The sequence below is a fragment of the Dipodomys merriami genome, unplaced genomic scaffold (genome assembly GCF_024711535.1).
Source record: "Dipodomys merriami isolate MVZ:Mamm:240054 unplaced genomic scaffold, mDipMer1.0.p SCAF_106, whole genome shotgun sequence".
Lineage (NCBI taxonomy): Eukaryota > Metazoa > Chordata > Mammalia > Rodentia > Heteromyidae > Dipodomys > Dipodomys merriami.
In genome coordinates this window covers 3,752,859-3,777,629 of record NW_027202338.1, presented here as the reverse complement: position 1 = coordinate 3,777,629, position 24,771 = coordinate 3,752,859, and the positions used below count along the sequence as shown (strand labels likewise).

General features: G+C 51.0%; 2 protein-coding genes and 1 non-coding gene across 3 annotated transcripts in view; 2 read left to right on the top strand and 1 right to left on the bottom strand.

Annotated features, from left to right (window-relative positions):
* The window catches only part of LOC138814247 (rho GTPase-activating protein 35), an 81,605-nt gene extending 78,046 nt beyond the window's left edge, over positions 1 to 3,559 (bottom strand). The window contains exon 1 of the mRNA XM_070003260.1: positions 3,220 to 3,559. The gene's annotated coding sequence lies outside the window, so the exon portion shown is untranslated. The remainder of the gene's footprint in view (positions 1 to 3,219) is intronic.
* A 10,389-nt stretch (positions 3,560 to 13,948) lies between these two features.
* On the top strand, positions 13,949 to 20,785 carry LOC138814236 (AP-2 complex subunit sigma). The gene is made up of 5 exons (XM_070003251.1): positions 13,949 to 14,102; positions 17,368 to 17,517; positions 19,306 to 19,419; positions 20,276 to 20,335; positions 20,459 to 20,785. The coding sequence occupies exons 1-5, from the start codon at positions 14,100 to 14,102 to the stop codon at positions 20,558 to 20,560; spliced, it is 429 nt and encodes a 142-aa protein (XP_069859352.1). The 5' UTR covers positions 13,949 to 14,099; the 3' UTR covers positions 20,561 to 20,785.
* Positions 15,777 to 15,904, top strand: LOC138814671 (small nucleolar RNA SNORA18). The gene has a single exon (XR_011368048.1). It is a non-coding gene; the product is annotated as a small nucleolar RNA SNORA18 (small nucleolar RNA).
* Positions 20,786 to 24,771: the final 3,986 nt, after the last annotated feature.

The following is a 24,771-nucleotide window of genomic DNA, read 5'->3' as shown; positions in this document are numbered from 1 at the left end:
TTCCAAATATATTCACACAGAACTATTTCTAAATAAGTGCTGAAATAAACAATTTGATCATTGCTCCCTTAAGAAAGACTTTCCAGTAAATGTTCCTTCACAGCTGGATAGCTGCTTTAATATCCAATTGCCCTAGGCCACAGGGGGGAAAAAAAATCAAGCTATTGATTTACTTAATAAAATAAATAAATAAATCTAGAACATGCTAAAGATCCCTTCATAAGTGAAGGAAGGAAGCTGGTTGGTTTGCTTTTCTGCACAAACCATCTCTACCTCTGAATGAATTTTCTAAACCCCACACTCTATCCCAAGACCATTGATGAGAACAGCCCAGGAAAGGTGGTAAAGGCACAGTGCACAGACATGACCAAACTCACTACACATCAGTCCATTCTGGCACCCCAGAGCACCCCAACTTGTGTCTCAAAATGTCTGGGGAATGTCAGGGCCCACCCACACCCGCTTTGGACATCAATAAGCAGGAGAACCCAGAGGGAGTCTTCCCACAGACATGGGGCTCCGGTGACTATGAATGCCTGCAATACCAGAGGGCAGGAATCTGACTGATACTTGGCACTCTCTCTCCACAAACAACTTAAAATTGCTTTCTAAACCCAAGCCCTGACCGTTTGGAAGACGGGGAAGCTGGAGCACAGGGGGCAGAGGTGAAAAAAGAAATAAACCCATCCTGCCCAGCCCCTCCCCCGAGGTCACAGTGCAAACCAAAGGCCATTAGGGGAGGCAAGACTACTGCTTTTGTAGGGCCAAGCAGTAAACAGCAAGCATGGCCATAACCCCGTGGGAGCAGGAGAACTTGAGAACTGGCATTTCCCTCGCCAGAGGTAAAACAAGAACATGACTTGTCAGCTGGAGAAAAAACAAAAAGCCCACTCCTAAGTCCTCCCAAGAGGAGGGGGGCCAGGCTGGAAGAGGAAGAGGAGAGAGGACACAACTGTCTCTCTGCAACGCTCAGAGAAGGGAGGGAGGTGAGAATGAGGATAAAGAGCTGTGGGCAGCTGCAACCCCCTTTCCAAAGGACACAAAGCTGCAAGGCCCAGAGACCTGAAGGGGGAGCAAATACAGCACAGGGAAAAAGGGACACCTGAACCAGCTCAACCCTCCACCCTCCACCAACCTTAGTACAAGTGAGAGCAGTAACCAATCCCCATCTATTTACCAGATCTCACAGATCCCCTGGGGACAAAATCCGGAGAGAATCTGCAGCCTGGATCGGCGCCTAGAGAACCCAGGCTAGCCCCTTTCTTCCAGAGCTGGGGCTGAGGGCTGAGAAGCAGGAGCGGAGACAGACATGCCTGAACCCGGGAAGCCCTCAATGGGAATGGGCGGGCCACCAGAGGAGAGCACAGGGAGGCAAGTCTGATGGGAGAGGAACCTGACAGGACATGGAGGGGGAAGGAAGACAAGGTGAGGAAGGAAACATGCCGGGGAGGAATGGAAAGCAATGGGCATCCATCAGAGAACTGAGGCAGTGCCAAGAAGGAGAGGGGTAATGAGGAGGTTCATGGCAGAACTAGGGGGAAGAGGACTCAAAAGAGGGGCAAAAGACAGCAATAGAGGAGCACAAATAAAAAAAAGTGGAGGGCAGAACTGAATGGAAATGGGAGGGACAAAGTCAGATGGTGAACTTAGAACGGAGAGGGGCAGAGGTAGAACACGGTTCTAAGACCAGTGCTACAGAGGATCACTTCAAGAGGTGCAGCAATAGTAAAGTTAAAAATGGGTCAAAACATAGGCAGGCAAGTGGACAGCTGGGGAGAGGAGGTAGTGAGGGAACACTAAATGAACAGGAGGGGGCTGAGCAGAACTAACCAGAGAGAAGGGCAGGTGTGTGAGCCCTATCCAGGAGCAGACCTACCAGAGGCAGAAGGAGAAGGGGGTGGGCTGGGGTGCAGTTTACAGCAGGTACAGGGTGAGTTTAGGGGCAAGTCTGAGAAGGGCTACCAGAGGGGGAGAGGATTGAAGCAAAAAGGGGGCAGCAGCAGGTTCTAGACAGAAAGGAGGTAAATGAATGGAGCCGCGCAGAGGAGGGCCAAAATGAAAGTGCAGAGGAGAGGACGGCTCAGAGGATACCGGGCAGAGCTAGGCTAAGGGAGACAGTGGGGAGAGAGGTCAGGTAAGCGATGGCAGAAAGGTCAGCGCTTACAGGGTCGGAGCAGGGGGAGGGAGTGCTACCCCGGTAGGCAGAGGCTGAAAGCCAGCAGGCCCCGGAGGCATCGTACAGCAGATGTGAGATCCAGCAAGGAAGGGGTAGCAGAACTGAAAGGCAGAAAGGTCTGGAAACGTGGAAAGGGCCCGACTGGCAAAACGGGAGCCAGAGCTGGGAAGGGAGGAAGCCGACCACGGTGCATCCAAGTCCGACCAGGGTGGGAAAGCAGCAGAGGAGCACCCCGGGGGTGCAGCGGGTTCTGCCAATAGGCCGGGATCAGAAACACACAGGGCAACTGGGCCCAAGAGGGAGACGGAATTAAGTCTAAGGGAAATTCCCAGGAACAAGAGACTGGCACTCAACCCAGGTCTGAATGGATCTCCAAGGAGGTAGAACGCAGGTCCTAAAGGGACAGCTCCTGGGGGGGGGGGGGGTGCAACAGGCTCAGGGAACAGGAATAATAGCAGACAGATCAAAGAAGGGGGCTGCGACCGAGCCTCATGAAAGAGGGAGAGCAGGGTCATCTCCAGAGTGGGCGCCAGAATTAAGGGGGTGCAGCCGGAGGGGTGACCGCGGAGGAGGAGGAGGAGGAGGAGAAAGAGGAGGTGGGTCCGAGGAGTACTGCGGGGGCCCCGGAGGGACGAAGCGTATTACGCGGGGAAGAGGGACACGGAGCGGGGAGTAGGGGGGGCAAGCGGGGGGAATAGAATTGGAATCGGGGTAGCTGAATTCGGGGAGGCCCTGAGACGGACACCGAGATCCCAAGGCGTCGGGGGTTGGGGACAGGCGTGGGGACGGCCGGGCTGCGGTGGTCAGGGGCCGGTCCGCGCGGCAGGCGGGCCACGCAGGCCGGGAGCCCCGGCGCCGATCGGAGGGGACGGCCGGGCCCGGGGCGCCGGGGGGGTGGGGGCGCTCCCTCCCCTCCCCCTCCGGCTCCTCCATTGTTCGCGGGCTCGGGGCCCCGTCGTCCCCGCCTCCCCCTCCCTCCTTGGACCCCGCATTGGGGCGGCGCCCGGCCTCGCCGCCTGGGTCCCGCGAGCTCGCGCACTCACCAGCTGCGCGCCCTCAGCGTGGCCCGGGCTTCCAAGATCCCGGCCTTGGCGACGGCGGCCCCGGCGCCATGTTCCCCTGCTCCTCGTCCAGCGGCGGCTGAGGCGGCGGCGGCGGCGGCGGCGGCGGCGGCGGCGGCGGGGGGCCGGGCGGACCCTCCCTCGCGGGCTCCCTCCTCCTCCGCCTCCTCCACCTCCTCCTCCCGCCGCGCCGCGGCTCTCCCTCGGGGCGGGGGGCGGGGAGGGGAAGGGGGGAGGGGCGGGAACCAGGGGGAGGGCGGACCAGCCTCGCTCTCTCGCTCGCTCCCTCCCTCCTTCACTCCCTCCCGCGCAATGGCGACGGGCACCTCCTTCCTTCGGCCGCCGCTCCCGCGCGCGCGACCCCCGCGCTACTGCGCGTGCGCGGCGCGAGGACCGTTGCAGGGGGAGCGCGCGGACGGGGGGGAGCTGTGTGTGGATAACGGCCCCCCGGGCGCGCGCCGCAGTAAGGATGACCCAACGCGTGAAGACCAAGTCGCGAGGGAGGGGGGGGGAGTGCACGCTGCAAGAACGGGCGCGGAGGGTGAAGTGCGCGTGCGCGCCCCCCCTCCAAGAAAATGCCGCTACTGCGGCGGTCGTGGCGCGCGAGACACAGCGCGAGGAGACACCCACGAATAAGCCGCGGGGGGGGGGGAGGAGAGAGAGTCGGTACGTGCGCATGCGCTGTAGAGAATGCCAGCCGGCGCGGCTGGCAGGCGCAAAACAGAGGGAGTGGCCCGCGGGAGCGCGCCCGAAGCCACCGAGCCCCGGCCTCGAGCTGCCTCCAGAGAAAGCCAGAGCAGAGGCTTGGCCCAGCTCTCGAGGGGGAAGCGAAGGGCGCGATCCCGCTCGCGCGGGACCTAGCCAGCCAATGAGAGGCAAGAGGGGGGTGGGCTTGCAGCTTCAGCCGCAGCCCCCGGGATAACGGAGTAGGACACAGAAGGGGCGACGTAGCGTGGGGCAGTGAGGCGGGGCTGGGAAGGAGGGAGCGCACCAGCGGAGGCGTTGATTGGTTAGCGAGAGGAGGCATGGTCCGCTTTAGACCAATCCAAGGCGTGCCATCTATGGTCCCGGAAGAAGGGGCGGGGCTAGAGAGCGCGTGCTCCTTCGCTGGGCAGCGAAGAAAATCTGTAGGCAACGTGCGTTGGTTACAAGTTGCTCCTGGTTCCATGATCGTTTGATCCTAGGCAGAAGAAAGACTGGTCCAATTCTGCGCTCAGCCTTGACCACAAAATCAGCCTTGTGCAAACTAATGCAAATCAAATGTCATTTGAGGGGCTGGGAGGGTGGCTTAGTGGTTGAGGGCTTCCCTAGCGTGCATGAAGTCCTGGGTTCGATTCCTCAGGACCACATAAACAGAAAAAGCCAGAAGTGGCGCTGTGACTCAGGTGGTAGAAGCAAAAAGAAACAAAAAGAAGCTCAGGAACAGTGCTCAGGCCCTGAATTCAAGCCCCAGCTCTGGGGCAAAATGTCATTTGAGGGGATGGTAGGGCACCGCTGTAACCCTCGACACCCCTGAGATTCCCGCGGAAGTATGGATTATGGAAGATGAGCTTTCCAGGCGCCAACACTAAAATTTGTGGAATGCATGTAAAAAGCCTGTTTCCTATTCCTGTTTTGTATTTCTTTCCTCCTTGGTATTTACCTCTACAAAATGGGGTGGTGATTTTCCCTTTCTCAAAGCATTGATTAGAGAATTAAAGTTCAAATAATCCTGTCGCTGATGGCTCACACCTGCAATCCTAGCTACTCAGGAGGCTGAGAACTGAGGATCATGGTTCAAAGCCAGCCCAGCCAGAAAAGTCCCCTTGAGACTCTTATGTCCAATTAGCCACTCAAAAACTGAAAATAGTGCTGTGGCTCAAGTGGTAGAGAGCTAGCTTTGAGCACAAAGAAGCTCAGGGACAACACTCAGGCCCTGAATTCAAGCCCCACAACTGGCAAAGAAAAAGTTCAAATAGTCCTCAACTGTATACTCCAAACCACCTGAAACCTGGATATATGATTTTTTTTTTTTTGCCCTTCTACTTATGTAGCTATAATAAGGTTTAATTTACTAGTTCAACAGATAAAGGGATTAACAACATAAATAAAGAATAATTATAGGCTGGGAGTGTGGCTTAGTGATGGAGTGCTTGCCTAGCATGCGTGAAGCCCTGGGTTCAATTCCTCAGGACCACATAAACAGAAAAAGCCAGGGCTGGGAAGGTGGCTCAGTGGTAGAGCGCTTGCCTTGCATGCTCGAGGCCCTGGGTTCGATTCCTCAGCACCACATAAGCAAAAAGAAAAAAGCCGGAAGTGGCACTGTGGCTCAAGTGGTAGAGCGCTAGCCTTGAGCTGAAGAGCTGAGGGACAGCGCCCAGGCCCAGAGTTCAGGCCCCACGACCGGACCCAAAAAAAAAAAAAAAAAAACAGAAAAAGCCAGAAGTGGAGCTGTGGCTCAAGTGGTAGACTGCTAGCCTTGAGGAAGAAAGCTCAGAGAAGTGTCCAGGCCCTGAGTTCAAGCCTCAGGACTGGCAAAACAACACCACCACAATACTCTGCTGAGGTTAATGTGAATATGGTATTTTGCTTGAAAAAGACAAGATAAGTAACTGAAACTTTGGACAGCAAAAGTAGCCTTAAGGGAGAACTAATGCAATCTGCAAAGTGCTAAAAATTATGGTTTTCACATAGAACTTTTACAAGCATTAGTAAATAAAAGACATAAGCTGTAAAAACATGTGCCATTTAGTAAAGCATTTTTGATTAATGACCATTTCCATGACATTTTGTTCTGTTTTGTTAGAGATAGGGAATGGTAATATCAATCGTCCTTCCTCAGCCTTCTGAGAGTTGGAATTAAAGGAATGCACTACCATGCCCAGCTAATTTAGTGCTTTTTTATGTATAAAATCTAACGTTTAGATTAGTGGCAACTTTTAAATCTTTTTTTACTCACATAGGCTGCCAAGTCAGATTTTTAGAATGTCTGCTTCTCCTTTTTAATTTTGGTTTTAAGCTTTTGGAGGTAATACTGGAAAGGCAAGAGTGGGGAGTGATATCCTTACCTCAAATTAATCTTTTTGAAACACCTACACTAGGCCTTGCAATCTTGGGAAATTGGCCAACAGGCAGTACCTAACTCCACCCAGATTCTCCCTTCCCCTTTTGGATCCTGTCAACCTCATCTGATGCATTGTTTCAAAGGGAAATCACTTCCTCAGGGTGGACTCCCAGATGAGGCCTGATTGACTAACTTCTGCACTTTTAATTAAAAGGAATATTCTGTGTTAAGGAATATCCTAACACATTTTAGACAGAGTACATCAATTTGCACACTATTGAAAAAATTATAGTGCACAGAAGTAGCACATACTGTAAGTGATATATTGGATACTCAAACTAAGGGTCAAGTGACTACATACAAGTTACTTCTTCATAGTACTCCACTATGATTTGAGGGCCTGTAGTGGTGAGGTGTCCTTGGAAAGCTCATTTCCAAAGCATAGCAAATAGTGCACAATACTTGTTTACTGGGGAGCTTGGTGGTACATGCTTGTAATCCTGGCACTCAGGAGCTGAGGCAGCAGGCTCTCAAGTTTGACTTTAGCCTCATTACATAGAGCAATACCTTAAAAGTAAGGTTCATCTCTATAATCCTAAGTATAGAGGAGGCTGAGATCTGAAGATCACAGTTCAAAGCTAGCCCGGATAGGAAAACCCTTCAAATTCTTATCTCCAATTAATCTCCAAAAAGCCAGAAGTAGAACTGTAGTTCAAGCTGTAGAGTGCCAGCAGTGAGTGAAAAAGCTAAGGAACAGCATCCAGTCTCTAAGTTAAAGCCTTAGTCTGGCACGCGCACGCACGCAAGCACGCGCGCGCGCGCGCGCACACACACACACACACACACACACACAGAGTATTTATTAGTAAATAAGTAATCAGTTCAATAATAAAAGGGGTGGAAGACCCTGGAAACATAGCCAAAAAGACAAGGTCCTTGTTTACTAAATCCTACCCTTATTTCAGTACTAGTTCATATGTCCTGCTTGGGTTAGGTGGCCCATCTAGGTTCCTACAGCCACATCTAGGTCCCTAACCCAGCCCTTGAACTCCCTGGGTCATTGCTGTCTGGTAGTAGGTCTTTGTGTCTCCTGGTGGAAAGGCAGGGCTGGAGCTCTCTAACTCGGGCATCCTGAGATCCCCTGGCTAGACAGGGAGCCGGGGCTCCGGAAAGAGGGCCTTTCTAGCTCAGCAATTCTTGCAGCTGAGCAAGCCTGAACTACCGGAAGCAGGCTTCCCTGGGGGCAGCCCCTCCCCCTGGTCCAGCTACCCTCCCATCCAGAATAAATAAACAAGCTAATAAACAATTAGCCGACAGAGAAAAGTCCTGGCTGCTGCTTTAGGCAGTTATCAAGAGTTCCCAAGCATTTCCCTAGAGGCTGGAATGGGTGGAGGCTACAGCCACCAAAAAGAGGCCAGAGGCTGAACTATGCAGGAGTGAGAGTCTGGATCCCCATTACAGAGATGCACGGACAGAAAAGAAGAAAAAAAAAAGTCCACCAAAGAATTCTGTGTAGGTGTGTGTGTGGTGGGAAATGTTCTGTGTCCATTCTCAGGAATCAGTTGCTAGGACTTGGAGATAGATGTTCGAGGATGCTGTCAGCTCGCCTGTCATTGGCCAGCAGGGCAGCCAATCAAGAGGCAGGAACGAGAGCCTGGGATGCTTCGATTTGCCGCTCAATCCCAGCGCACCTGGCTCAGCCTTGAAACATAGCCTGGCAGGTGCTAAATATTTGAAGGGGAGGAGGCTCGAACCACCTATCTTCACAAACTTTACAAATTGAAGTATGAAGTGCACATCAATTGCAAGGAAGCATCTCAATGAATATTCACCAAGAGAACACACCTGTAACGCCCCCACAAAGGAGACCTTGCTCTCAGAATCCCACACCCCCATACTTTCAGGTTCTCTCCTACTGACAAAGGGAACTTTTCTCTACACTTCTATTACCATGAATTTGGTTGTGTTTGTTTTTGTTTTGTTTTGTTTTTTGCCAGTCGTGAGGCCTGAACTCTGGGCCTGGACGCTGTCCCTCAGCTCTTCAGCTCAAGGCTAGCACCTTACCGCTTGAGCCACAGCATCACTTCTGGCTTTTTCTGCTTATGTAGTGCTGAGGAATTGAACCCAGGGCCTCATGCATGCAAGGCAAGCACTCTACCACTGAGCCACCTTCCCAACCCTGTGTTTTCTTTTTTTTACAGGCCTTGACAATTTGCCCAGGCTGGCAATTCTCCTGCCTCAGCCTCCGGTGTGCTGGATGACCAGCTAGAACCACAACAGCCTTGATGTGTTTCTATGTGAAGAGCATCTTTAGGGAATAGAATGCACAAATCTTCATGCCTTATTTCCTACTATGTAATATTTGTTTGTTTGTTTATTGTCAGTTTCAGGGCCTGGGCATTTTTTACTCAAGTATAGTGCTCTACACCCCTAAGCCACAACACCAATTCCAGTTTTCTGGTGGTTATGGTTAATTGGAGGGAAGAGTCTCCCAGACTTTACTGCCTGAGTTGGCTTTGAACCTCAATCCTCAGATCTCAGCTTCCTAGTAGCTATGATTACAGGTGAGAGCCACTGGCACCTGGATTAGTTATTTTACAGTGCTAGAGAACGTAGGTAAGATTTTTACCTCCAAATTCTATTTTTTTATTTTATTTTTTGACAAGGGATTAAGTTATGGCCTTATATTTGCTAGGCGGGTGCTGTGCCACTGAGTCACAACTCCAACCCTTTTGTATACTATTCCTTTTCGTTTGTACTGGAACTTGAACTCATGTCCTTAGCTCTTGCTTAGTTTTTTCACTCAAGGCTGGAGTTCTGCCACTTGACCCACACTTCCACCTCCTGAATTTTGTTAATCAGAAAGAAGTGCCTCTCAGATTTGTCTGCCTTGGCTGGGCTTGAACCTTGATCCTCAGAGCTCAATCTCTTGAGTAGCTAGGCTTCAGTAGCTAGTTGGTGATCCACTGCACCCAGCAGCAATGGATATTCTTCACACAGGGTCTCAGTTCTTGCCAGCATGCCTGTCTGGACTTTGATCCACCTGTTTACCCTTCCCATGGCACTAGAATGACAGACATGTACCACCACAGCCACCTACTGTCCAAAAAAGGCCTTGACAACTTTTTCTGCTCAGTCAGACCTTGAACCAAGATCCTTGCTCAATATCCCAAGCAGCTAGGATAACAGGTGTGAGCCACCAATGTCCAGCCTTTTTTTTTTTTGTCAGTTGTATTGCTTGAACTCTGGGCCTGGGCACTGTCCCTGAGCTCTTCAGCTCAAGACCAGTGTTATACAACTTGAGCCACAGCACCACTTCCAGTTTTCTGGTGGTTAATTGGAGATATCAATCTCATGGACATTCGTGCTCAGGCTGGCTATGAAGCTCGATCCTCAGATCTCAGCCTTCTGAGTAGCTAGGATTACAGGTGTGAATCACTAGCACCCCACCCAACTTACTTTTTTTTTTTTTTTGTAGAGGTACCAAAGTTTGAACTCAGGATCTTTTACTTTCTCTGTGTGTTTGATGTATAGCTGGTACACTGCAGTTTGAACCATACCTTCACCCCTGTGTTTTTCTACTTAATTGGAGGTGGAGTCTATTAGGCTTTTATGTCTTAGCTGACTTCAAGACACTATACTTTAGATCCCATTCTCCTAAGTATGTAGGATTACTGGTTTGAGTCACTAGAACTTAGCTTGGTTCCAGATTTCGTTTATTTTTGTTTTGTTTTTATAGTATACATCCTACTGATGGGTGGAAAGTGATTAAGCTTTTGCTTTGCAATTTCCCTAATGCCTACTGATGTTAAATATTTTTTCATGTGATTCATTGGTCATTTGTAGATCATTTTAAGGAACTATCTATTCAAGTTCTCTGTCTATGTTGGGGTTAAGTTCTGTGGAGTTGGTTGTGGTTGTTGCTGTTGAACTGTAGGAGTTTTCTGTATTCTGGATATGAATCTCTTATGAGAATCTCAGTTACTTGGGAGGCTGAGGCAGAAGGACCAAGAGTTTGAGGCTAGCATAGGCAAGTATGGTAGTTCATAACTGTGATTCCAGTTCTCTGGACTCTGGGACAGCACTACAATGGCTTTTTAGAAACTACTTTTGCTAAATAACACTTTGGCCCAAAGGTTACCCCAAAACAGGGGAAAAGCCTGGTGTCTCCAACCTCATTTTGAATCATCTGTCTCTTTTGTCTTAAAACTGGGAACCAGACTTCTGCATAACTGCATGTTAATCACTAAAGGACTTAAATCTTAATCATCCCCTCCAAAAGCCACAGGAAACAATTTTCTGACCTTGTGATTCTCCATCCCAAGAGTCCTGCAGCGCCCCCTACCAGCAGGCAGTAGTTACAGAAAAAAACTGATCTCTTACACTTTACCCTTTAATCCTCTTACATTGTGGCATTACAGATGTGAAGAAAGCCTGGACTACTGACCTTTAAACTAAGTTTTGGCCCCTCTGGCTCTATTTTTGCTCTGTTAACCTTTAACCTTTTCCTCCTGATTCTCTCTGTCTCTCTGTCTCTCTGTCTCTCTGTCTCTGTCTCTGTCTCTGTCTCTGTCTCTGTCTCTGTCTCTGTCTCTGTCTCTGTCTCTCTCTCTGTCTCTCTCTCTCTCTCTCTCTCTCTCCCCAGTAGTCATTTTGGGAAGGCCTGCCTAATTGATAAACATCTACCCCAAGGCAGCAATGCTTTTCTTATCAGAACAAGCAGTAGCCAGTGATAAAGATCAACCAGGCCACACTAGGACCAAGACTCATTAACTGTGCTTCTTGCTTGTTTTTTTTTTTAAATACATATAAACTGGTAGCTCATGTCAGTACCTTAAAGACAGTGTTGGGGGGGGGGGGTCACTGAAACTCTTTATTCTTTCCCATATTAGCTGCTTTAAATACATCTTCTTTCTCCACCCTTTGTCACCACTTGTCTCTTCAATTGGCATTTGTTACCCAGGGGGCTGAGCCCAGTTTGAGACTCTCCAAGTAAGGAGCTTTGCCCTAAACTTTAATAACAGGAGGATTGCAATTTAGAGAATGCTCTGGACTGGACTGCATATATGTATATTTATTTATTTATTTATTTATTTATTTATTTATTTATTTATTTATTTATTTATTTATGCCAGTCCTGGGGCTTGAACTCAGGGTTTGGACACTGAGTTTTGCTCAAGGCTAACACCATACCACTTGAGCCACAGCGCCACTTCCAGCCTTTTCTGTTTATGTGATCCTGAGGAATGAAATCCAGGGCTTCATGCATGCTAAGCAAGCACTCTACCACAAAGCCACATTCCCAGCCCTATGTATGTATTTTTAATTTTTAGAAGCTTTTTTTTTTAACCTTTCAGAAGAAATTTAATGTGTTCTATAGCCTGAGACACTGGAGTGGAAAAAACAAGTGGTTTTTGGACCAACTGAGAGGTTAGTTAGTAGGTTGAGGAATGCAATTGGGCTGGGCACCAGGCCTGTAATCCTAGCTGCTCAGGAGGCTGAAATCTGAGGATCATGGTTCAAAGCCAGCCTGGGCAGGAAAGTCTATGAGACTCTTATCTCCAGTAAAACTAGAAAACTGGAAGTGGCACTGTGGCTCAAGTGGTAGAGCTGAAGATCTCAGGGACAGCCGAAGCCCAGAGTTCAAGCCCCATGACTGACAAAAAAAGGGGGGCGGGGGAGCCGGGCACGGGTAGCTCACGCCTGTAATCCTAGCTACTCAGGAGGCTGAGATCTGAGGATCTGGGTTCAAAGCCAGCCTGGGCAGCAAAGTCTGTGAGTAGAAGCTTTTTTTTTTTTTTTGGTAGTCCTGGGGATTGAATTCAAGGACTTTCATATGTTTGACAAATGCTCTATCACTGATCCTTATCCTCAGCCCCAGACTGTATAACCCAAAAGTCACAGAGCAGAACAGGCAGGGTGGATCATGCCTATATCCCCAGCTAACTTGGTATGGGGAGACAAGGAGTGGCAATTCAAGGCCAGTCAAGACATGTTCATGAGACCCCCATCTCAGTGTAAGTATAAGGCATGGTGGCACATACCTGTGATCCCTGGTACTGGAAAAACACAAGTAGAAGAATTATGGTTCATGCTGGGCACCTGTGGCTCCTGTCTGTAATCCTAGCTACTCAGGAGGCTGACATCTGAGGATACTGGTTCAAAGCCAGCCCAAGCAGGAAAGTCTGTAAGGCTCTTATCTCCAATCAAGTACTGAAGGTGGCACTCTGGCTCAAGTTGAAGACTGCTAGCCTTGAGCACAAAGCAACTTAGAAACAACTCTCAGGCCCTGAATTCAAGCTCCAGAACCAGCAAAAAACAAAACAAAACAAAATCAATAATATAACATAAACAGTGATATAACTAATATATTATCTAGTTGGGCGCCGGTGGCTCTCACACCTGTATTCCTAGCTTCTCAGGAGGCTGAGATCTGAGGATCAGGGTTCAAAGCCAGCCCAGGCAGCAAAGTCCTTGAGACTCTTATCTCCAATAAACCACTAGAAAACCGGAAGTGGTGCTGTGGCTCAAGTGGTAGAGCGCTCGCCTTGAGCTGAAGAGCGCAGGACAGCACTCAAGCCCAGAGTTCAAGCCCCATAACTGACAAAAAACTAATATATTATCTATCTATCTATCTATCCATCTATCTATCTATTTATTTTTGTCTCCAGGCCTGGGTGTTGTCCCTAAGCTCTTCTCCCTAACGCTACTGTTCTACCTCTCTGAGCCACAGCTCCATTTCTGGTTTTCTGGGGGTTCATTGGAGGGAGATGAGTTTCGCAGACTTTCCTGCCTGGGCTGGCTTTGAACCATGATCCTCAGCTCTCAGCCTCTTGAGTAGCTAGGATGACAGGTGTGAACCTGTCAAATAGCAAATTAGCGTCCGGTTTGGTTGGGTTTTGTGTTTTGGTACGTCGTTAAGATACTGCCTTGGTCTCAATGTATAAGCATAAAAAGATAGTTAACTTTCTGGCTAGCCTGGTGTGTTACTACTTGAGCCAAGCCTTCAATCTGGGGCTTGAACTTGGCCTAGACGCTGTCCCTCAGCTCTTCAGCTCAAAGCTCGCGCTCTACCACTAGAGCCATTGCGCCACTTCCGGTTTTCTGGTGGTTTATTGGAGATGAGTGTCACGGACTTTCCTACCCAGGCTGGTTTTGAACCGTGATCCTCAGATCTCAGCCTTCTGAGTAGCTAGGATAACAAGCATGAGCCACCGGTGCCCAGCTAGTTTGCCTTTTTGTTGCTTAATTAGACATGGAGTATAGGACTTTCCTGCCTTGGCTGGCCTCGAACTCTTGTCCTCCCATCTCCAGGCTAGAGCCACTGGCGTTCAGTCCAATGCAGTTTCTTACCTAAAACGGTTATTTCGAGCACTCTTTTTTTTCTTTTTTTTTTTTTGGCGGGGCAGGTGGTCGTGGTGGTGGTGGTGGTGGTGGTGGTGGTGGTGGTGATGGGTGTAGTCGAACTACATTTCCCAAAATGCAACGCTCTTTGTGTGTGCCGCCTAGCATGTGGGGATTGTAGTCTTCCGTAGAGAACTAGTTCCACAACTCCCAGCATGCGTTTGTTGTTCGGATCATTTGGTAGAAAAGGGCAGTCGCGCAGCATGTTGGGAGGCGGACCCGACTCTTCCTTGAGTAGACTTGTTGGTGTGTGGGGGGGAACTACAACTCCCAACAGGCTGTGCGCGTGAAGGCGGGCGGGTCCTTCTGCCGGAAGTCTGCGCCAGCCTTTGGGGGCCCCCACAACTGCAGCCGGAGCCAGAGCCGCCCAGTAGCAGAGGGGACCCGGGCCGCTGGGGTCCGAACGGGGGTCGTCATGGTAACGGGGGCGCGCCACACCGGGGACGAGCCGAGGGAGGGTCGGCGCGCGGGCAGTGTGCCGGCCTGGGTCGGCGCCGGGCGTCGGTCCCCTCCCCCAGTGGTGGATGGTCCCGGCCAGGCGCGGGCGGCGAGGATTGAGGCCGAGGGGAGATCCAGAAGGGGAAACAGCGTCTGGATTCTGCGCTCGGGGGTGCTCTGGGGTGTCCGCTCAAGGGGCATTGGAGAAGAAGGGTGGGCGATCCTGCAGGTTTGGGAGGGGCCTTTGGAAACTAGAGACGCAGCTGGTGAGGTCCGATCTTGGCGGGGGTGGGGGTGGGTGCAGGCATTGTAGTGGGGAGGAAGCGCTGGAGCAGAACCGGGGTGAGGGGGTCCCCGAAGTTCAGGAGCTGGCCCTGCAGGGGCAGAGGGGATGTTAGGACCGGAGAGGATTTGGCTGAAGGTGAGAATCCCGGGGAGGGGGTGGGGAGGCGGGAAGAGGCTGGACACTGGGAAGCTGGAGGTTGGAACTGCAGAAGCAGTGGATGGAGTCAGAGCAGGTGAACTGCACCCCCAAGGCTTGGAGCTAGGGAGTGCATCCTAGAAACAAATAGGGAGCAGATTTCAGGAGGAGAGGCTTGGGGCCAGGGTACAGAATAGGCTTGAAATTGTGACATTTGAGGGGGACTTTTGAGGCAAGAACTGAATTTCGGATTTAGAGGCCACCCTGCTCCCACCCCCACTCCAACGTGGGGCTTTGAAACTAAGAAGGGTTGTTTGGGTGGGAGGAAAGGTATAAGAACATGGACGAGCCTCCCCAGGAAACAAGGTCCTTGGAGGTAGGTGGTGACCTTTGGAACAAAGGATGTGGCCTTGAAGCTGGAGATGGGTTATGTATCTCCAAAGAAAACCCATTGAGGCTGGAGGTGGGGAGGTCTAAAATGAACCACTAAAGGAGCAAGCCAGGGAGTGGCAGACCCACTAGGGTCCTCAGGAGGTGTTGAGGGGATCTGAGAATGAGGGAGCTGTCACCCCCAGGCTTGCCTCTAGCTGCTCTAATCATGTGTTCTCAGGTCTCTGAATTCTGGGGTGCTCACCCAGCCCCTTCCTGTCCTGCCCTGGTCCTCTGTCCTGTGAGGAAGTGAGTTTTGCTGCCTCCGCAGAGGAGTTCTTAGAAGGAGAATGTAATAATATCCTGTTCCTTTCCAGCTTGGGGGAGAGGGGTGCAGATTGAGTGTAAGAAGAAGGACCCATTTCCTCCCCCCATTAAGGAGTCAGGGCTTCACACAAGTCAGGAGTTTGGAGGCTTAGAGGGTCTAGCTGTGAGATCTCCTTTCCCTGACCCATAAATTGTCTCATAATAAAATGGGCAATAGCATGCCAGACTCAGGGGCCCAAATCCAGGCTTCCTCACAGAGGGGACTTGGACAGCGCTGTCTCACTTCAATGTCATATAACAAAGCCAGGCACTGGTGGCACACGCCTGTCATCCTGAGAACTGAGGAAGATAGTTCAAAGCCATTGTGGGTAGCAAAGTCTGTGAGACTCTTTATCTCCAGTTAACCAGAAGGCAGTGGAGCTGCCACTCAAGTGGTAGAGTGCTAGTCTTGAGGAAAAAAAAAAAAAAAAAAGCTAAGAGGACAATGCGTAGGCCCAGAGTTCAAGCCCCAGTATTGGCTTAAAGAAATAAATTTGAGGTGAGGTCTATCCCAATGGAGCATCTGTGGCAACACATTGTTGGAAACGCCTCACAGAATAAATATGTGGTGTGCTTTACTCACAGGACTATTCTCTATGTCTGTGGGAAGTAACTGCAAGACACAAGGAAAATAAATAAATAAATAAATTTGTGCCGGGCGCTGGTGGCTCACATTTGTAATCCTAGCTACTCAGGGGGCTGCGATCTGAGGATTGTCATTTGAGGCCAGCCCAGGCAGAAAAGTCCATGAAACTCTTATTTCTAATAAACTTCTCAGAAAAGGCTGGAAGTGGCACTGTGGCTCAAATGGTAGAGTGCTAGTCTTGAGGACAAAGAGGCTCAGGGACAGTGCCTAGGCCCTGAGTTCAAGCCCCAGGACTAGCAAAAAAACGAACAAACAAAAGCAATTTGGGATAGGTAAATTATATTTCAGGGTTTTTAATTGTGTACTAAAAAGGAACTGAAGCCAGGTGACAGTGGCTCACGCCTGTAATCCTAGCTACTCAGCAGGCTGAGATCTGAGGATCACGATTCAAAGCCACCCTGGGCAGGAAAGACCCTGAGACTCCTCTCTCCAATAAAGTGCTCACCTTGAGCTGAAGAGCTGAGGGACAGTGCCCAGGCCCAGAGTTCAAGCCCCATGACCGACAGAAGAAAAAAAAAATTAAAAAGGAACAGAGCTAGATGATTCACACTTGTAATTATAGCTGCTTGCGAGGTAGAGATCAAGAAGACATGGTTTGAGGCTAGCGGGGGCAAAGTGTTAGAGAGACTGTCCCCCCCCCATTTCAACAAACAAGCCAATTATGGTGTTTGACATTTATGTCTCAGCTATGCAGGAGGCAGAAAAAGGAGGATCACAGTCCAAGGCCAGCCAAGCAAAATAAAGCAGAGGGGGCTAGGAAGGTGGCTCAGTGATAGAGAGCTAACCTTGCATGTATGGGGTCCTGGGTTCGATTCCTCAGCACCACATAAGCAGAAAAGGCCAGAAGTGGTGCTGTGGCTCAAGTGGTAGGGCGCTAGCCTTGAGCTGAAGAGCTGGACAGTGCCCAGGCCCAGAATTCAAGCCCTACAAATGACAGAAATAAATAAGTAAGTAAAAGCAGAAAGGGCAAAGGGCATGGCTTTCACTTGCTAGCAAGCAAAAGGTCTTGAGACCAAACTCCAGGACCACCAGAAAAAAAAAAGTTTATAAACTTAATTTTGAAAACACCCTAGCAAAATAAATCTTGAGAAATTTGCTTGGCCAGTGAGGAAACAGGCTTCAAGAGGCAAATAAATGCTAGAGCCAGGCATGGGAGTACACCTCTGTAATCCCAACATTTGGAAGATGGAGGCAGGAGGATCATGGAACTGGACTCCATAGTGAGACCCTATCTTGAAAACTAAACCAAAAAAGGCAGTGATGGGACCTGGGACTTGATCAGCCATTGATAGAAGGGAGGCTGGAGGGGCCCAGAGGGGTGGGGGTGGGGGTGTGAGGGCTGCACCCTATCTCCCCTGTGAGGATGGGTGGGGCTCTTGGGCAGTGCCCACCTCCGGCTTCCCACCCTGCCTGCCTCTCACTCTACTTCCTCTGCCTCCCCAGATCCGCTTCATCCTCATCCAGAACCGGGCGGGCAAGACGCGGCTGGCCAAGTGGTACATGCAGTTCGACGATGATGAGAAACAAAAGCTGATCGAAGAAGTCCATGCCGTGGTCACGGTCCGGGATGCCAAGCACACCAACTTCGTGGAGGTGACTGCTCCTTCCCTGCCTCCCGCACCTCCCCCACACCCACGTCTTCTCACTTTATTATTTTTTGTTGTTGGTGGTGGTGGTCGTGGGGCTTGAACTCTGGGTCTGGGTGCTGTCCCTCAACTCTTCAGCTCAAGGCCAGTGCTCTGCCATCTGAGCCACACCACTATTTCCAGTGGTTTATTGGAGATCAGAGTCTCACAGACTTTCCTGCCCCAGCTGGCTTTGAACCTCCATCCTCAGATCTCAGTCTCTTGAGTAGCTAGAATTACAGACATGAGCCATCAGCACCCAGCTATTTATTTTTGGTTGTGGGGCTTGAACTCAGTGCTTGGGGGCTATCCCTGAGCCTCTTTGTGCTCAAGGCTAGTGAGCCACAGCTCCATTTCCAGTTTTCTGGAAGTTAATTGGAGATAAGAGTCTCAAAGAGCCAGGCTCACCTGTGGCTCATGCCTGACATCCTAGCTACTCAGTAGGCTGAGATCTGAGGATTGCACGTCAAAGCCAGCCCCAGCAGGAAAGTCCATGAGACTCTTATCTCCAATGAACCACCAGAAAAACAGAAGTGGTGCTGTGGCTCAAGGGGTAGAGCACTTACCTTGAGCTAAAGAGCTGAGGGACAGTGCCCAGGCCCTGAGTTCAAGCCTCACAACCTACCAAAAAAAAAAAAAAATTTAAAGAGTCTATCTCAGAAACAATAAAAAACAACAGGCCCCAAATTCAGTTCCCAGTACCTCAAACTAAAAGGAAAAAAAAAAGAGGAAGAGGGTATGTGGAGATGGGGCAGTAGTGTGGTGGAAAGGGCCGGGGAGGACCGGGCCAGCTGGGAACAGAGGGCCATTTGTCCTGGGACTGTGTGGGGGCCTCACTGTACCCCTGCAGAAATTAACCAGAAGCTGAGCTCCGAGTACCAGGACTGGTTGTTGGTACCCAGAGCTGCCACTAGGTGGCTCCACACTACCACCCTGACAGCCTAGACTTTTTTCCTCCAGATTTTGGCCAAATTCTTTGCACTCCAGTATGCATGTCCATACGTATATGGTGGTTTGGCAGTACTGAGGTTTGAACTCGGGGCCTCATGCTAATTCGGAAGGTGCTGTACCATTTGAGTCACGCCCCAGCAAGATCTAAACCTTATGGGGTGGTAACAGGAAGCTCAGAAAGTCTCAGATGTTGATCCAGTGTGGTAGTATATGCCTGTAATCCCAGCACACAGAGGCAGAGGTAGAAGATGGAGATTTGAGGCCAGCCTGGGCTACAAGGCCTGAGTTGCCTTGGTGACAGTGGTGATCCCCCCTTCCCCCCCAGGACAGAGCTGCTACTCACGGAATGTGTGTAGTTACCAAAGGAATTTACCCAGGATTTTTATTTTTTGAAGTCTTAACATAGTCCAGGCTGGCCTCAAACTCTTGATCCTCCTGCCTCAGCCTCCTGGGTGCTGGGATCACAGGCGACTGCTTCCACATCCATTGGGCAAGGAATTTGACTCCCAGGGGTCATAGAGGGAGAGGCCCAGGTATGGGCCTGGTGGATGTGCCTGGCTTTCCCTCATTCTGGGCTTTTGTGCAAGCTCCTCCCTTCCTGGAACATTCCTGCCTGTCCTCCCTGCTCCCACCTTTGGAAGGAACATGGTTGCCCCCTCCTTGCTGCCTGTTGCACCCCTGGAATGAGCGATCGTGGGAGGACAGGGTTGGGCCTGGCTTTGCTAGGCACTCAGCCCAGCTTAGCCCACCCACCCAGCCCAGGGTGCCCCACGCCTGCCCTCACTCAAGACCCCTCTGCCCACAGTTCCGGAATTTCAAGATCATTTACCGCCGCTACGCCGGTCTCTACTTCTGTATCTGCGTGGACGTCAACGACAACAACCTCGCCTATCTGGAAGCCATCCACAACTTTGTGGAGGTGCGTGGGTGTGTGCGTGGGGGCACCTCGCTATTCCCCGCCCTCAGCCATTTTTGCTAATAGCCTAATAGCCTTGTGTTTGTGTACACCCAGAGTGATCCTGCAATGTCCTTCTTGTTTATATTCCCCAAATATCTGAGCTGACAGCCATGTACCGCTGCACCCATGAGCTATCATTCCCAACCTGATTGGCTGTCTTCAGGCCATATGTCTCTACCTCTTTTGTCTCCTCCTTAGGCCTTTGTCTGCCTTTTTGTTTTTGTAGAACTGAGTTTTGAATTCAAGGTCCAAAGCAGTCTACTTTTTTTGTTGTTGTTGGTGGTGGTGGTGGTCGTGGGTCCTGAACTCTGGGCCTGGGCGCTGTCCCTCAGCTCTTCAGCTCAAGGCTAGCGCTCTACCACTTGAGCCACAGCGCCACTTCTGGCTTTTTCTGCTTATGTGGTGCTGAGGAATCGAACCCAGGGCCTCATGCATGCAAGGCAAGCACTCTACCACTGAGCCACCTTCCCAACCCTGCACCCTACTTCTGAGCCACGCCCCAGCCCTAGCTGTCTCTTCTTCAGTTCTTTTTTTTTTTTTCCCCTCGCCATTTTGAGATAGGGTCTCACTGTGCAGCTCAGACTGACCTGAATACAAGATCCTCCAATCTCAGCCTCCCCAGTAGCTGCGATTACAGGCATGTCCCACCACACCTTTCCCTGTTCTATCTCTTTAGGATGATCTTTGCTCCTCCTCCTCTGCGTGGCTCTTCCAGTCCTCACCTTCTCTGTCACCCTCCCTTCTCATGCTCATGACCTTGCCCTGTGTCTCTGCGACCCCCTCCCTGCCCAGCTCTTATCATCTCTCCCTTTCCCAGGTCCTAAATGAGTATTTCCACAATGTGTGCGAGCTGGACCTGGTGTTCAACTTCTACAAGGTAGGCTCTGGGGTAGGAGATGGGTGGAGGTCCCCACGAGTCCCATTTCCAGGCTCTGAAGGCCTGAGCCCTCCCCCCTTTCCCCACTCCCTCACATGGGCCTCCCGGCCTCCCTGGGCGCAGGTTTACACGGTGGTGGATGAGATGTTCCTGGCTGGGGAGATCCGGGAGACGAGCCAGACGAAGGTGCTGAAGCAGCTGCTCATGCTGCAGTCCCTGGAGTGAGGGAGGCGCCGCCCCTGCACCCCACACCCCTGCCCCCCTCAGCCGCCCCAGGAAGGACCTCAGGAAGGACCGGGGGTGTCCGGGCCGCGGGACAGGAGACCGCGCCCCCCCACTGCCTCGGGCCGCCCTGGTGTTCCCAGTGGCCGTCACCATGCAGTGCTGTTCCTTGTCTGTGATGCTGTGCGTGTGTGCGTGGAACCCCAATAAACCTGTGGTCCTGCCTGGTCCTCGAGGTCTTCCCTGGAAACCCCTCCGCCGTGGGCCCAGAGTCCCTATGCACATGCTCGCCTGTCAGCCATACTGAGGCAGCTGAGGTCTGAGGTTCCAGGTTCGAAGCCAGCCCAGGCTGGAAATTCTATGAGGCTCTTAGCTCCAGCTAACCACCCAAAAGCCAGAAGTAGAGCTATGGCTCAAGTGGTAGAACACTAGCCTGGAACACACAAAAGCTGAGGAACAGTATCCAGGCCCTAAGTTTAAGCCCAAATAATGGCACAAAGTAAAATAAAATAAGGATCTGGGAATGTGGCATAGTGGTAGAGTGCTTGCGCAGATGTATGAAGCCCTGGGTTCAATTCCTCAGTACCACAGAAGGTAGTGCTATGGCTCAAGTGGTAGAGTGCTAGCCTTGGGCAAAAGAAGCTCAGGGACAGTGCCCTGGCCCTGAGTTCAAGCCCCAGGACTGGGAAAAAAATAAAATAATACTCACAGCTAATATTGACAGCACTGAGAGAAGCTAGTTGGTGAATTCCATTCTAATTAGCATTGTTACAGTGTAATCATAAAACAGCATATTCCTTTCCTACTGTTGCTGTAACTAATCACCAAAACTTGGACTGCGCACCTGTGGCTCTCACCTGTAATCCAGCTGCTTAGGAGGTTGACCTTGGGAGTATTGTGGTTTGAGGCTGAAAAGCCCATCAGACTCCATCTCAACCAAGAACATTACATGGTAATGTGCCTGTTACCCTGGTTACAACGGGAAGCCCAAAATAGGCAATGCTGCCGGAACAGGAAAGTGAGACCCTATCTTAGAAATAAGTAGCTCAGGGGCTGGGAAGGTGGCTCAGTGGTAGAGCGCTTGCCTTGCATGCCTGAGGCCCTGGGTTCGATTCCTCAGCACCACATAAGCAAAAAGAAAAAAGCCGGAAGTGGCGCCATGGCTCATATGGTACAGCGTTAGCCTTGAGCTGAAGAGCTGAGGGACAGCGCCCAGGCCCACAGTTCAGGCCCCACAACCGGACCCCCCCCAAAAAAAAAAAAAAAAAAAGAGAGAAATAAGAAGCTTATCGGGGAGGGAAGGGATAGTGGGAGAACAATAAAGGAGTAACAATTCTTTTTTTTTTTTTTTTTTTGTCGGTCGTGGGGCTTGAACTCTGGGCCTGGGCGTTGTCCCTCAGCTCTTCAGCTCAAGGCAAGTGCGCTACCACTTGAGCTACAGCGCCACTTCCGGTTTTCTGGTGGTTTATTGGAGATAGGAGTCTACGGTCTTTCTTGCCCGGGTTGGCTTTGAACCGCGATCCTCAGATCTCAGCCTCCTGAGTAGCTAGGATTACAAGCGTGAGCCACCAGCGCCCGGCGGAGTAACAATTCTTGACAAGAAATATACTCGTTACCTTACTCATATAACTGCAACCCCTCTGTACAGCATCTTTACAATAAAATAAATTTTTTTTTAAAAAGTAGCTCAGGGCTAGGAATGTGGCTTGGTGGTAGAGTGCTTGCCTAGCATGCATGAAGCCCTGGGTTTCATTCCTCAGGACCACATAAACAGAAAAAAGACAGAAGTGGTATTGTGGCTCAAGTGGTAGAGCACTAGCCTTGAGCTGAAGAGCTGAGGGACAGCGCCCAGGCCCAGAGTTCAGGCCCCATGACTGACAAAAAAAAACAACTCAGGGTCAGTGCCTAAGCCCTGAGTTCAAGTCCTAGGATTGGCTTAATAAATACATAAATAAAATAAACAGCTCAAAGACAAAACCCTGGGGGTGGCTCGGCAGTACAGCACCTGCCAAGTAAGCCCAAGGCAATAAAATAAAAATAAGGTGGAGAGCTTGCAATTGAGTTCACTGTGAATGGCTAGTTAAGTTACACCCAATATCCACCAGCGCAGAGCAGCTGGTGAGGAGGCCCAGGGCAGTCCTGGCAATCTGCCCTGCAGTTTCTTTCAAGGGTAAACACACTTCCTCCCTGACTCAACAGTCCAAATCCTGTTTGTATAATACATTGCTGAGAAGCAAAGGCACCTGAATGGCCATCCGTGTCAGACATGCTCTATCTGCACAAGGGCAGGTATAGCAGTACATGCCTGCAATCCCAGCACTCACAGAAGCCTGAGGCAGGAGACTTCTCAAGTTTGAGGCCAAACACAGAAATGTTGGAACTTGTCCCATATCACTGAGACAGAGGAATATCTACAATAGGTAAAGAGCTCCAGTAAATCAATAAGAACTAGGCAAACAAGTGAATAGGAAAATGTGCCAAAAGGGAAAGTGAAGCCATGGGAGGTGGGCGGAGGAGGATGCAGTTGGCACACCGGATGGCAGGTTGGATTTCTACCTCCTAAAGTACACAAAAGATGGGCAGGGGCCTGCTGGTAGTTGTCAGAGGCTGGGGGGGAATGGAGCTGGCAGAGGGAAGGGAGCCTCTTTAGCCTGGGTGAAAGCAGGTTCAAGGTGGAGCGGGAGAGTTTGTTCCTGGCCTGAGGAAAGGAAAGGCAGGCCCAGCCCAGAGGGAGAATGTCAGATGGGAGAGGAGCTGGCGCAGAGCCTCCCACCTGCCCCAGTCCTGTCATGGTTGAGAGTCAGAGCATGCCTGGCCTTCTGGCTTCCTGTGTGGCCAGGTGGGCCCCTCCCCCTGAGTACAAGAGTCACCCACCCCAGAGTCCCAAAAGACCGCAGAGGCACAGCTGTGGCTCCAGTGGTAGAGCACCAGTCTTGAGTACAAAAGGTACAAAAGCTCAGGGACAGTGCTCAGGTTGAGTTCAAGCCCTAAGATTGGCACACTCCACCCCACCCCCCTAAAAAAGAGAAAAAAATTACTATTTAAACTGTCACTAATATTACTAAGAAGCCAGGCACATTACACTTGTAATCTTAGCTATTCAGGAGGGTGAGATCTGAGGATCGTGGTTCCAAGCCAGCCCAGGCAGACAAATCCTGAGACTTCAATAGCTCCAGTTAACCATCAGAATGCTGGAAATGGAGCTGTGGGTGCAAGTGGTTAGAGGGATCAGCCTTGAGGGATAGTGCCCAGGCCCTGAGTTCAAGGTCCACAGTCAGGGCGGGGGTGGGGGGTGGGGGGGGAGGAAGGCGGGGGGAATTAATGGAAACCACCTTTTCAGCCATTTCTTCTTTTTTTTTGGGGGGGGGGTCCGGTCGTGGGGCCTGCGTGAACTCTGGGCCTGCGTGCTGTCCCTCAGCTCTTCAGCTCAAGGCTAGCGCTCTACCACTTGAGCCACAGCGCCACTTCCAGCTTTTTTCTTTTTGCTTATGTGGTGCTGAGGAATCGAACCCAGGGCTTCATGCATGCAAGGCAAGCGCTCTACCACTGAGCCACCTTCCCAGCCCCTTCAGCCATTTCTTCTCAGTACCTCAGATCTAGCCCCTGGGTTGCTTTCTGGTTGCTGGCCTCCATAAGCTCATCTGTGCCTCTGAGCCACCTCACTTTTTGTTCCTCCTGCCTGACTTTCCCTTCCCAGCCAGACCCAGGGTTCCTGAAGCCATGAGCTCTTCTAAAACACCCTCTGCTTCTGGGTATGATGTGGTCTCTCCTCACTTCCTCCTAGTCCCTGGCAGGGCGCCAGGTGGAGGGACTGGTGTCCAGCAAATATTTGCACCCCAAGGAAGGAAGCCAAGATGTCAAGAAGAGGCAGGGTGGGGAGGAGGTGGGGAGGGAAGGGGGGGGAGGGGGACAGGAGGTGCTGGCACCCTGGGGAAGTTGGATCTGGCTGCCTAGAGGGAGGAGAGGAGGATGGAAAGAAAGAGGGAGGGTGGAGTGGGGAGGAGGGAGCAGGAAGGCCAGATGTGAGCCTCACCTCCTCTTTGGGACATGGCCAGTTAAAAAAAAAAAAAAAAAAAAACAAGCTTTTCCCCAGGGATGCTGGGAAGTGGTTGGAACTCTGGGGAGTCTTGCTATATTGGGGCACAGATAATTGAGGTGTCTCTCTGAGAGACCCTCAAGTCAGTTAGAGGGGAGTCCCGGGGAGGGCCAGGCCT

What these genes read in the sequence shown, in the direction of transcription:
- LOC138814236 (XM_070003251.1), top strand. An exon ending in AGCACACCAACTTCGTGGAG is followed by an intron (nt 17,518 to 19,305) that starts GTGACTGCTCCT and finishes CTCTGCCCACAG; the next exon opens with TTCCGGAATTTCAAGATCAT. An exon ending in TGGTGTTCAACTTCTACAAG is followed by an intron (nt 20,336 to 20,458) that starts GTAGGCTCTGGG and finishes CCCTGGGCGCAG; the next exon opens with GTTTACACGGTGGTGGATGA.